At 38.0% G+C, this 14,205-nt stretch overlaps 1 protein-coding gene across 2 annotated transcripts in view; it reads right to left on the reverse strand.

Annotated features, from left to right (window-relative positions):
* Positions 1 to 783: 783 nt before the first annotated feature.
* RPP30 (ribonuclease P/MRP subunit p30) overlaps positions 784 to 14,205 on the reverse strand; it is a 29,012-nt gene continuing 15,590 nt past the window's right edge. For both annotated transcript variants that reach the window (XM_019943141.3, XM_004327594.4), the window contains 5 exons: positions 7,087 to 7,203; positions 6,508 to 6,537; positions 6,093 to 6,130; positions 5,627 to 5,706; positions 784 to 2,132 (listed from right to left, as the gene is read on the reverse strand). In XM_019943141.3, the coding sequence (XP_019798700.1) occupies positions 2,023 to 2,132; positions 5,627 to 5,706; positions 6,093 to 6,130; positions 6,508 to 6,537; positions 7,087 to 7,203 (375 nt within the window). In that variant the 3' untranslated portion in view covers positions 784 to 2,022. The remainder of the gene's footprint in view (positions 2,133 to 5,626; positions 5,707 to 6,092; positions 6,131 to 6,507; positions 6,538 to 7,086; positions 7,204 to 14,205) is intronic.

Below are 14,205 nucleotides of genomic sequence, written 5' to 3' on the forward strand. Positions count from 1 at the left end.
ATACTACTCAGCCATAAAGTTAGAGGAAATCTTGCCATTTGTGACACCACTGATGGACCTTGAGGGTATTATGCTAAATGAGATAAGTCAGATAGAGAGAGACAAATACTATATGATTTCACTCTTATGTGGGGAAAAAAAAAGAAAAAGAACAAACTAAATGAAACAAACACACAGATAAAGAGAACAGAGTAGTTGTTACCAGAGGGGAAGGAGGGATGGGGGGGAAAGCAAATCGGGCAAGGAGTCAACTGTATGGTGATGGATGGAAACTTTTGCTGGCAAGCTGTAATGTACACATGAGTTGAATTATAATGTATACACATAAAACAATGTTATAAACAATGTTACCTCAATTTAAAAAAAAAGAAGAAAAAAGAGAACTTATAAAGACTCCGGTAAAGCAATCCAAGTGCAGAATTTCCACTGGATCTCCTCTAAATCTAGTTGTCTTGCTCACAACTATTTTGACAGTTCTTTTTAATGACTCATCTTTTCCAAACTTTTCAAAAGCATTAATTTTCCAGGGAATTCCTTTTTTTCCCCTCCTGGTTCATCAGTTTTTATAATTTTAAATTAACTTGTATTAATTTTACAATGCTAAATACAATGGCATAAACAGACTTGTGAATAAACACACGCCTAACTTTTGGTGAATCCAAGTGGGGTGAAGGCAGAAGCAAGCTGGCACTCAAGGAAGTGGCAGACTCTGGGTGTGAGGGCTCAGCAGCAGTGGCCATGAGTTTTATGGAGGGAGTGTAGTAGGCTAATCCATCATATTGCTTAAGAAGAAGTAAAAAATGCTTTATTTTTAGAACCATGATGCTTAATATATATACAATATATAAAGAGAAATGAACATATACACATATGTGTGAAATATTCTTCTATTTGTATTTTGTCAAGGGTTTTTATTCTTGTTTATTTTTCAAAAATCAGGAGTGGACTTTAAATTTTATCAAATGTCTTACAGGCATCTATTAAGATGAGTCTGATTTTTCTCATTTGACCTAGTAATATGATAAAGTGTAGTACATTGAAAAGAACTGAAAAATCCTTACATTTCTAGAATAAATCTCACCTGGTTATGGTATACTCTGTTTTACCAATATCTTATTTAAGGATCTAAATTCATAAGTGAGTTTGGTGTAAAGCTTTCTTTTTAAAATTGTCTATTCTCTGACTCTCAGAACAGTGTTCATATCTTCATCTAAATGATTTTCTTAATATCAATATAGCATAAATGCAGATATTTACAAAAAAGGCTACTTCTACTTAATATAATGATCCTGCTATTAAAAAAATTATTTCCAAAGTTGATTGAGTCCAGTGCTTTAAGATTTTTACTATAGCAATTAGAAAAATCAATATTAGGTTTTCAGGGGCTTCCAACTCAAAGGAATCCTATTTCAAGGACATCACAGAGGTAAGAACCAGCAAACGAAGAGGCCAAGTGTGATTTTACGTGCACTTTTCCTTTCCTTCCACAAATTTTATAGCAATTCCTTTTAGAAAGGACTTGGACTTGACGATTATAATGAAAGAGAGGCTTAAAGCAAGAGTAGATCAACTAAAAGCCAACCCCTTAACATAAGTTTTAAGAGTCCTCAAAATAACCACTTTTTGAGCAGTAAAATTTAAATAAGCCATGTATATCAAGTAAAGCTGAAAAGCATGAACTTTTAAATGAGCAAGAAACATTTTTAAAGAGTCTCTTGAATATTGAAACATCTTATTCAATTATACCTTCCATTTATCACTTAACGGAAAGGATAAATGAACTAGTCTTTGCTTTTCTCTTAAAATATCTAAATTCTTTATGGGGACAGCCTTTTTTTTTTTTTTTTTTAAATGCTTTACTAGGTTTTGCTATTTTAATGGCTTAAATATAAGACTGCTTTTATAGACTACCGGTATCTAGCTCCAAGTGAAAATAGTGAGTCATACGGAGGTTCCGTTTCTGTTGCGGCTGATGGATTCTCAAAAGGCAGAAGGGAGTGCTGACAGAGACGGGGACTCATTTCAGCTCTCACACTTGGCTTTCTTGCAGGCTGGAAGAGAATCATCATCTACTTCTGATGTCCGAGGTTTCTTCACCGTGGAAATAATTCCAAAAGCAGTTTTTCTAGTTTCTATAAGACAAACAGGGAAACCAAAGTGCCTGAAGTTAAGCCATGATTTCAAAAGAGGTGGTTTTAACAAGCATCCCCATGTTACTGTGACTTACAGCATGAGTAAATGATGAAACCATAATAAACTGCTATGAGTGTTGATGCCATTTACAGTTCTCACCTTGCCCCACCACCAGCTTCTACAAATATCTGTATATTTTTAACATCTAGTTCATTCCAAAGGGACTACCCCAAGGGTAAAACTATATAGGGCAGGTTATCTCTAATGGTCTGTCCGAGGCATCTTAGGTAGCCAGAACCCAAGTTTCAGAGCTTGGTGCAGCACATGCTTAAAGTGTGGTAGAAACACAAATGAATCAAGACAGCAACTACAACAGTCTGCTTCCCTGGTTGTGTGTGTGCTCACTTCATTTTATAGCACAGACCATTCATTACCTGTGTTCCCCACTAGATCATGATTATACCTCTGAAGAATCAATTGTATGGCGAACATCCAACAATGCCTGGTTATTTAACAGGTGTTTAAGAAATACTTCTTGAGTGAACGAGGAATAACGCACATGGTTATTGATCTCTTATATATTGGTGACAATGAACAAAGAAGAATGGGAATTATTGAAAGTTTAGGTCAGGTTGCTAGTAGAGTTCAACTTAAATGTAGCTAACTTCTGCTAAAAATGTACTAAGGGGCCAGGCTCTGTGTCATCTACAGAGGATCTTAGGATGCCTAACATAGTACTTCTTCCTACCACACACTGAGATAGCACATCAGGGGCAAATATAATAGGAATGGAGGCACCACAAGAAGTAACTCTGCCTGGATGAATCAGGAAGGTATCATGAAAGAAGTGATGCTAAGAATAGGGAAGAAGGAAAAGGAAAGGAGAGGAAAGTGTTCCTTTGCAAAGGCATAGGGAGAGAGGTAAGAAGAATCTAATATACTTAGGGGACAATATGGCCGGTGTAAAGGAGGAGCATGAAAAAATTAGGGGGAAACGAGGCTGGTACTTGTGAAGGGCCACAGTGCCGTGAAAAGAGATTTAAACTGAGTCCTTAGGAAACAGGGAAGGACTGGGGAGGAGAGAAAGAGAGACCCCTTGGATACAAAGGAGATAAAAATCAAAAGGATTTGATAAACATAAATTTAGTTAAGAATTATTTCTTATTTCATGTACAAAAGTCAATTCTAAAAGTTAAATATTACCTTCTCATTTATCAGGATTAATTTACCAAGTCTACTAAATCTTTGCCAGTTATTTAAAAGCATTTTAATTTATAAAAGGGACAAAACTGCTCTCAAGGTCATTAAAATACCAACATAATCAGAGAACCTCAAAATAAACAGCAATTGCCCGTGATTTCCAAAAAATGTTACATTTAGAGATGTTTATCACTATGATTATGAGTAAACGTCTAAAAATCAGTAGAATGAATAAAAAATATAAAAATTAAATTGTGAAAATCAACACTTTGTAACAAAACTAAATGCATTAGTTTCAAAATTATATTAGTTTCATCTCAGAAATATTTTTTTTACATCACATGAACATTTACTTCTTAATCTAAGACAACGGATTATAAACCGTTGAAAAACAAGACTTTTATAATTATCAGATAAAGTAACTCTTTTAGATCTTGAACCTCTTTCCTCTGTCCCCTCCCCACAACCTCCTTAGAATTGCTATTCATTGGTTTCTAGAATCCCACAGGACCCATCTAACTGTGATGCCCTGTAGCAAGCCTTCCCATGTAGAAGCCCAGCTACTGCATGTCCCAAGTCTTCTGTTTTCCAGGTATCCATTCCTGCACTGCCTTCAACAATTGCTCTCATGATAAGGTTTTCACACCCTCCAAGAATTAACCATCTTCTGGTAGTGCTTCAGTGCAGTGCTGTCCTTCTTAAATGTGGCACTCAGGGTGATAGAGATGCCAGCCAGGACTTACCAGTGCAGAGGATAATGATGACACTTTGAATCTTCCTGCCTCAGAATCTTGTATTTCTTCTAATGTAACCTTAGGCTGAATTTGCAATCCTAGTAGACTGAATTTTGAAACTGCTGTCTCAAATTGATCCCAATGTCAACTAAAGTCAGGGTAATTATAACATCCTGTAGATGTGTTGTTAATTCTTCAGGGACAGCAGGCATACACTAGGACTGTCCTGGGCACAACTAGAATGAATGGGAATGCTAAAGTCCACAAGGCTTCTTTTAGTTTAGCTTCTGTAAAAGCCTAGCTTTATATATAACTTATTTTGAATAGCTGAGTTTTTTGAAGCACAGATCTTCATATTTTTCCCTACTAAATTTTAAAAATTAACTTCCCTTCCTTGTCTCAGTCTGTTTTAAACCACTAATTGTTATCCAAAATCTTGACGATTCCTTATGTTCATTTAAAATAGACAAAAATAATGGCAGAACTACCAGTGTGAACCAACTGTTCCCTAATTTCAAGAAAATCCTGATAAAATTTTAATTAATTTGGTCATTCCCAGAGCTTATGTGATGGGTCTAGGCTATGTAATACAACAATCTCAAACTAAAAATGTTGAAAACAAAAGCAAAATCATCTAATTCATGGTAATACAGTAACCAGTTCTACGAAGTGGAAATCAGATCACTAAAATCCAGACGTAATACACAAGCTCTCAATAACCTAACTATTCATATGCTAAATCACCCAGTTTACATGTAGCAACCAATTCTGAAGTTTAACATTCATCTGGGTGATATCAAGTCAATTGCTTCCTGACCACTACCACCAGTGCTAAAACTTACAAAGAGAATGAAGATAAAACAGCAGATGAAAAGTGTAAACTTTTTTCTTTTAAAAAGCCTCATTTTTATTCTCCAAAGTCCTAGCATATCAAACACTTCTAGTTCAATTTTTATCATCTGATGAGCAAGAAATTCAGTGCCTTCAAGTAGTGAAATTAAGGTGAGGAGGAAGATATATATAAATGAAATGTGAGTAAGAAATGTGTAGTCTGTGCATAATTGAACAGGTAAACCACACATGAGACAATAATCACAAGTAATAAATGTGAAAAGTTATGATTTGAGTTTGTTAGCGGGATTTTTAAAAACGTATTTGGTGCTTTTGTGTTCCTCATAACTGGCTTAACATATATTTTTCACCGTTCAGTTCCCTAAAACAGTGATTTTCAGCAGGGAAAGCATGTCCCTATGGAGGAAAAAGGGAGATGAGAAGCCTATCAAAATGCAGGCGGGGACACACGTGCAGAACTGGAAAGAACGCATTCAATACTCATTTCTGGAAGGCAAACTATATTCATTCCACAAACTACTGAAAATAAAGCCTGAAGTAAAGGGCGAGAAAGCACTGATGGGTATGGCTAAACAGGTTCAGAAAAGATGATGCTAATGGAACTCTGAGGGGCAGGATAATGAAAGTAGATATGGCTCAACTGTTTCACAGAAATGACTGGCTCTTAACATGACCACTCGGTGTTTTTCTTGGAAGGACTTGCTCACCTCCGTGCAGAAGCACCGCTCGGCAGTTGGTGGACACTGCGGCCTTGGCGTCACTTTCCGACAGCCCGAACAGCAACCCTCTGGGGGGTCGTTAAAGATTTCAACCCAGCGTCAGCTGAGGACAGGAGACTAACAGAAACATAACTGACAATGCCAGTTCACCAGAGAGAGGCACTGAGAGAGACACTTTAATTCTATAGTTCTTACTCCAAATGGAACAGGCATTTGAGAAAAGACTCATTTAACTCTAAGCTTTTATAGAGTCCTTCTTTCCCCCTTTTTCTATTTCACCCTTAATCCAGAAAACAAAAGGATGAAGTTTTCACAACCTGATGTAATTTGGTTTTGAAGCTATTAATTGATAAATTTATAGTAAAAGGTTAAAAAATCTTGTTAAAGTATAACATACCAAATTCCAAATTTCCTAAAAGAAAATTTCAATGATTTCTTACTCAGAAAAGGATACAAGTTTGCCACATCGTATGGGCCTCTTATTTCTAAAGGCTAAAATAAAATGAACAAAAAATAGATATGAAAGAAGTTATTCGTAACATTTCAGTGACTTCATCTGCAGTAAATAGGATGCTTAAGTATCTAAAAACAAGGAAGTCAACTGCATAAATTTAAGTCCTTATAATTTTGACGGGTTACTTACATTTTTGAAAATATAAAAGATCCCTGAAAAGCATTTTGCAACAATTTAAAGGAAAAACTATTTATATAAACAAAATTTGAAGCCCCAAAGGAATGGAGATAAATTTTACTCTTCAGCAATTACAATGAGCAAATGCAATTAAAAACGAAAACATGCAATAAACCTTTATTACATGACTAATTTAACTTGAAAAGGGAAAAAATAAAGTACTTAATGCCAGACTTACCCTTTCAGCAGCACTAGATATAATTACATTCTACGAAATAGAAAGTAATCAATATTAATCTCAGATAAATGTCAAAAAATTGAAGTCTTATAATACAAATAACCAGTAATCAAGTTTTAACATAAATACCAACTTCTAAAGTTAAGGTAAATAAAGTGAAAGGATGAAAGACCTCATGTCAAACTAAAGCAGCCTAAAATAAGAAACAGAACAAGAAGCCTTCCCAACAGTTCTTAGAAAAGATGCATTAGTTTAAAAAACTAGTTGAAAAGGTCATATAACCTTAATTCAACTCAATGATGACAACTGTATCTAGATGATTCTTTCACAGTAGGTAAACGGCCAATTCTTTACTGAAAGATAAAGACTTTCAATATAACTTTTCCTCCCTCATATTATTCTTCCTTAGGATATTTTTCTTTCTCTTAAAACTTGCAGAGCTCATTGAAATGGGAGAATTTGTTGCTGTGCATTGAGAACTTTCTGCTTTAAGGATATGGGGTCAGCTTGACAACCCCAGTATATTAATAATAATAAACTGCTAGGTTTGAAAAATATCCTGAAATTATGGAACCATACCTTTCCTTTGCAGACCTGCATCAAATTGAGGGCGTTGGAAATTGTGTACCTTCTCATTGTGGAGTCTTTGATAGCGGGGCTATAGACAAGTTCAAAGCCCACACCTCGGTCAATTGCCTTCACAGGAAATGAAGAAAATAAACTGTTAAAGCTAAACACACCCTGTCTTACTTTATTTTCACTGAACTTCCCCCTCACCTCACACCCCTCCCCCGCACTGCCCACCTCCTGCATGTCCAGGTACAGCCTTGAATAAAGGCGGATTTGTGCCCGAATGGCACCATCTACAGGAGAAGAAAACAGATCTGTGGCTCTGTCTCAACAGAGTTTATCTTAGCTGTGGGGAAGCTGACTTTATATAAACAGGAATCATCAAGAGGCTGAGGAGAGCAACGTCCCAGTGGGGTGGCAGAAGGGCTACTACTCCATGAATTATCAAAAGGAAACCGGAGATGTGTTCCCTACACGCAGGATAAACTGTTTGCAAACATAGTAAACCAAGTAATTTGACCCAAGAATGAAGAGACAAAGAAATGAGCTGAAAAACGTCCAAAGAACAGGAGTGGAACGCCTCTTGGGTAAGTCATTTATTATGCATATGTTGAAGGAAGAAACTAACGGGCCACAGTTGAGTGCCATGTGCTAGGCACTGTGCTAAGAGTCTTATGTATTTATTTAACCCCTACAATACCTTTAGAAGGCACTGTGGCAGAGACAGCTAACTGCCCCGCTATCTCTTCTCTTCTCCCCTTTTTCTTCACTAACAGAGCCCCTGATCTTAAACGGGGCTCATGGATGCCTGGCAAAGAAGATGAAAGCAACCTGGGCCCTTGACAATTCTGCCAAGCTTACCATACTAGCTTGGCGTTTTACATGAGAAAAAGAAACTTCTTTCATATTTAAGATGTTCTTAATAGGCAGGCATCCACAGGTAAGAAAACAGCCTGGAAGAAGTGGCAATGGGATCTACTACACTATGCAGCTTCCCTGATGAGTGATTTAAATCTTCATCCATTCACAACAGATACGTATTTAAGCCAGCTGTGCGTGGGAATGGGTGAGCAAAAGCTGACATGGTTCCTCTCTTGTAAGAGCTTCCAGTTTAGTGCAGGAGACCATCAAATAATTACACAAAAATCCAAAACTTCCACTGTGCTAAGTGCCATCCAGAAGTCTGGGAGCGGGTGAGGAAGGACTTAATTAACTAGCAGAGAGGAGCGTCTGCAGAGGGAGGGGGCAGTATGTGAAGAAGCTCTAGGGTTGGAGGAAGCATGTAGCATGTAGGCTGGAGAGGAGAGAATGAGGAGAGCCCTGTGGTGGGAGTGGGGGCTGAAGAGGATGGGAACTGCCAAACGGAGACAGAATTAATCTTAACAGCCACACGAAGCATCTAAGGATTTTAGCATGGAGGGGATAATCAGAGTCAGGACGGCAAAGTCGCTTGGTTTCAGTGGTCTTTCAAAGGAGCAAAGAGGAAAAGCAGGCAAAGACCAGGCAGTATGGTCCAAGTCTCTGCCTGGCAAACGATTTTCTATTTATTACCCAGAGGATGAGTTGGGACTGGTCCAGCTGTGACTGCTGGAGGTCTACTCCTGCGTGTTACAAGGACTGGAAAAACCTGTCTTCTTCAGATCTGGCAGTCCACCTTATTTAATTCACATGTACTGGCAGATTCCTTCCACTTGCCCTTCCTGAACAAAGACTTCTTTTCTTCTGCCCCACCCCCCAATCTTCCCTTTCCTTAACTTTTATGCCTGCCTTGAGGTGCCCAGAATTTATTTTAGATTACCCTATATATATGATATTAGTTTAATTAGCATTTACATGCTATTTTCCACACTGCAACCTCCCCGTCTCCCCTTTTCAGACAACTTCTTCCTGCCTCCAATTCTTTGGCTTGTGTTAATTATATCTGGGAATGATGTCTGTTATGATACTCTTTGTGCCATAAATATATATCTCATTCTCCCTGCCTAACTTGTACACTTGAGAGCTGGTATCATGATACTTCTTTGTAACACAGAACTGTCTTTTATACAAAAAGCATTTAATGTATTTATATTCTGAGTGAATAAACAGTAGCTTATGGAAAAGAGGTCATGTGATAATGCTGTTCACTATGGATTAGCCATCACAAAAGAAACCAGGGTTAACTTGGCAAACTGAAATTCACAGATAAACCAAAACATGTCCTTTAACCTTAGTCTCAACTATCCCCCTGGCTATTTCTCTTACCAAAACTACTAATTAGCCAAAGAGGCTTACTTACAGGTATTTCTTTTCCTCACCCCTCTAGTTGCTGAACTAAAACACAAGTCGGTAGGATGGAGAAGAGGGGACATAAAAGACGTGGATGACACACAGAACTAGGTGACCAGGTCCCAAAGAATTCTGGAAAATTTGCTGCCCCCCCTCCTTGGGGACCAGATCAAAATACAAACTCCTTTTTTGGGGGTTGGAGAGGGTTAGATGGACATAATTATCCACTTAATTTTTTTTAAGAAAAAAGTTCTGATTCTGATCTTAGTACATTAATCAAATTCACTTTCAAGCTGAAAACTCTCAGAAACTGAAGATAATGTGCTACTGAAGGCTGTGAACATTTCTTTCATAACACCTTATTTAAAATTTTTAGATAGATGAAATACAGACTCATTACCTGAGCTCCTGCTTCTAAGCCCACTTTAATGTAAATTGCCTTAAGCTCATCACCTGATTGTTCCTAACAGCCTTCTCATAAAGAATGCCAGTGCCTGCCTGATTGGCTTTTGTTTGCATCTCTGACCAAAGGTTCTGGAGTATGCAGATGATTTCTTTACTAATGAGAAATAACAGTCGTAACGATGCTACAAACCAAGAACAGGTGTGTGATATTTGAAAAGAGATGGTGGTGGTAAAATTCCAAGAACTAAGCAAAGCTTAAGAGAAAGAAGAGAGAAAGGAAATAGGGGGTTGATTACTGGGACAATACACAGATTCCCTGTTAATTTCATAAAAATTAGTTCTTTATTGAATTCGAAAGGATGATACTGTTGGTGTCATTCCTGGTTTCATTCTTTGAGATAGGTAACTTGTTCATATGATTCACAAATCAAGTAACATAAGAAGGCAAAAAAGCCTTCACTGTACCTCTGCTCCCACTTGCCCCACCCACACCTCCCATAATCACTTTCACTAACTTCTTGTGTCTTTTTCTAGCGTTTCTTCAGATACAAGCAAATATGAATATATATTATTATTTTTCCTCTCTCTTACCCCAAAGGTAGCCTACTACATTCTGGTTCTGACTTGAAGGGTTTTCCACGTCAGCTCCTAACTTCAGCATTGCTTTACAGCTGCAGAGTACGCCACTGCAGAAGTATGGCATTTACCCAAGCCTCTACTGATAGATTTTGGGTCGTTCCAGTCAATCTATAGCACAAACACTAACTTTTTAGTGTTTTGGGGGATTGCTGGATATTATGGGTTCAATTGTTTCCCCCCATAAAAGGTTATGTTGGGGTCCTAATCCTCAGTACCTTAGGATGTAACATTAATTGGCAATAGTGTCATTGTAGATGTAATTAGTTAAGATGAGGCCACACTGGGATAGGGCGGACCCCTAATCCAGTAGGACTGGTGTACTTATAAGATGATGGCCATGTGAAGACAGACAGGGAGAAAGAACATGTTGTAAAGACAGAGGTAGAGATTGGAGTTATGCAGTTGCAAGCCAAGGACCAGCAAAGATTGCCAGCAAACCATCAAAAGCTAGGAAGAGACAAAGAAGGACTCCCCTAAGGTTTCAGAGGGACCATAACCCCAACAATGTCCTGATTTCAGACTCCCAGTCTCCAGAACAGTGAGCCAATACACTTCTGTTAGTTTAAGCCACCCCATTTGTGGTACTTTGTTATGGTAGCCCCAGGAAACTAATACACTAGGTCAGAGGGTAAAGCATTTATAATTTTGATAGTTGTTGCCAAATTACCCACTGCCCCATAAGGACTGTTCCAATTACACTGCTACCGTCAAAGTATGAGAATGCCTGCTTTCCCACAGCCTCACAAAAGTGTATCATCAAACTTCTGGGTTTGTGCCAATCAGATAGGTGATTTTAACGTGAATTTCTCTTAGCATGATGAATTTAAACATCTTTTCATTTGTTAAAAGGCCATTTGTATTTCCTTTCCTGTGAAATGTCTTTTCCATATTCTTAATCCATTTTTTTGGATTGATCATCTCTCTCTCTCTTTTTTTTAACCTTATCAATTTCTAGGAGCTCTTTATATATTACAGAGATTAGTCACCTGTCTATGATATAAGTGAAACTATTTCTACCAGTCTGTCATTAGTCCTTTTAACTTTGTTTCTGATGGTTTTTTTTTTTTTTTGGCCACACAGACATTTTTTTGGTACTGACAGGTTTGCTGGCACTGCTCCAAGTACTGGATCAATAAAGTACTTAACATAGTTAGGTTCACAATATGTGTGATGAAAAATAAAGTTTACAGAGCACTCACACCCAACTCAAGGATATATGGCAAGATTCCTGGAACAACCTCACTGCTTCAGATACTATTTACTGGATTTCTCTCAGTGGGGACTAACTGGACCATGAAGACAGAAATGGATTAGGGTTAAAGGAAATGCTGAGGGGAAAACATCGGAAAGAGAGCATAAAACATACAATCACTGGAAATGGCTCAATAAACTTGAAGTTATTGTTGAATGGCACTAACACTGTAAAAAAAAAATCAAAGGTGAAGATACGTGCTGCTTAAAAAAATTCTTCTCAAAACCTGAATTCATAAAGATCATGTTTTAAAATATGAAATTATTCTGTGCGTAACAAAGAGCTCTGCTGTGAAGTAATTTTAAATAGCATTTCCCAGTGGGAAATGACAGCAGATTTAGAATCAAAGCTTAAGTACAAATCCCAAGTCAACCTTTGAGAGAGACATGTACCTGTTGTGAGCCACAAACTACCTGAGTCTCAATTCCGTCACCTGCATCACAGAGGTAATTCACATCTACCCCACCCTAAAGCTGCTGGGCTAGAGCAGGTGTGAAAGTGCTTAAGCCTTAAAATGCTAAATAATTAGAAGCCATCTGGCTATCCAAGAAGAGGAGTTGAATTCAACTTTTTTGAAACCCAACTATTACATGATAAAATAATTCCCATACAACTTACTTAAGACTCCAGAGGAGGTTTGCAGGAGATTTTAGAGGGAATTAACATAATTGAAATTATGGTGCCCTAAGCATGTGGTGAAAATAACAAAAGGATTGAGAGCTGAAAGTTATACATAAGGAGTGCTTTGGTATGTTTTAGCTCCTGGGCCCTCCTTTATAATCCCAACCTTCTTTTTTTTTTTTATAACTTTGTTGAGGGATCATTGACAAATCGAATGCATATATTTAAAGTCTATAACGTGATGATTTGATATACATACACTCTACACTGTAGAATGATTACTGAGATCAAGATAATTAACACATCCACCACTTGACATAGTTAACCATTTTTTTTGTTTTTTTGTTTTTTTGTGTGTGTGGTGATTGTGGTGAGAGTGCCTAGGATACTCTCTCAACTACTTTTGAGTTATAATACTGGACTATTAACTACAGTCACCCACGCTGTACATTAGAGCCTCAGAACTTGCTCTTTTTTTAAGTGAAAATCTATAACCTTTGACCTACAATCCCAACCTTCTGAGCTGATAATTCGCACATGGCTTATGGCCTCTAGGTTAAAGCCTAATGAATTAAATATCTTAATGCTCCTATTTCTCACCACCCCATCCAAATTAAGATACCTATACAACTACTATTATTTACCCTGAACAATAAGGTGGACACTTTTTATTGTATGCTTCTAGCTTTTAATTTAATTTTAATTAATTTAACTTTTAATTCCAGTTTCTCTTAAATGAAAAAGAGGTGAATGAATTAATAGGGACTCTTCTGCTTCCTGACCAATTCACACCGCAGCCTACTTCTACACTAGACGAGGGCTAAAAATAATCCTGCACAGCCTTCCCTCTACTCCATCATCTAGTTTTTATTAAACAACATATGTAAAATGTTCATACCAGATTTTTAAAAAAGCAGACACTGTGTTAAGTACTGCCTATCCCTCTCACTTGTCAAATTTTTACTTTTCAGAATTCTTAAATTGAAAAATGTGGGAATGAAGCCAAAAATATCCATCAAAAAGTAGCACCTTCAGGAACTTACAGATGGAATCAGAAGGTGGGCTGTACTAGTGCTGCCGCCTCCAGTGCATCTCCTCCTCACGCTGCCCCAATGCCCCACCCCCCTCACAGTGAATGCTGCCTGCCAAGCCCTGACAACCAGCTAGGGACTAACGGTTCACAGGATTTGGCTGTGTTCCCCAAGCTGTACCCAGACATGCAAAATTAGACATATACTCGTTCAATTGACAGATTTTAGGGAAGACCTCTTATAAGCAAGGTATTTGGGTAATGAAAAAAGGACCATGACACAGTTGGTGCTCTCTAGAAGCTCACAATCTGGGTTGGACAGCAGGGCACATTCCTAAGAAACCAATCAAAGGACGAAGCCAAAACAGTCACTGGGCAGCTTATCACTGTTGTGGGACATGAGGAATTATGTGCTGTGCACTGCTGTCCATTCCATGGACTTGGCCTTAGCATCACATGCACTATCTCCTCCCAGCCAAGGACACAGTATCGTATGTGGGTTTACTCAGGCAAAGCCATCTAGAAAATGGCCTTCCTAGTTCATTAAGGTGAGGAGAAAAGCAAAACAGTTGTAAGTTTAAGAGCAACTTAAGGAGGGTGCCATCTACATGGAAAATGGACTGGCAGTGTGAAGCTGGTAAAAAGCTTTGGCAACTTCTAGAGACAGACACTACTAGCTCTGGGGAGCAACAACATGTGAGGCCAGTAAGACTGTCATAACCTTGGGAACTGTGTTAGTTTGAGCCTTTTATCATGGTAGCTGGGGCACATCGGAGATCTCATCTGATGGGGAGTCAACCAGGTCTGTCCCACCCCTGTGTCTGGAGAGCTGAACAGCTTCTCCTTCTTCATTTTACCACTTTTAACAACATATATCTCCAATTCTAAAATGTGATGATTAAGGGTCTTTTTT

This window comes from Tursiops truncatus, chromosome 16 (assembly GCF_011762595.2).
Source record: "Tursiops truncatus isolate mTurTru1 chromosome 16, mTurTru1.mat.Y, whole genome shotgun sequence".
NCBI classification, from domain to species: domain Eukaryota; kingdom Metazoa; phylum Chordata; class Mammalia; order Artiodactyla; family Delphinidae; genus Tursiops; species Tursiops truncatus.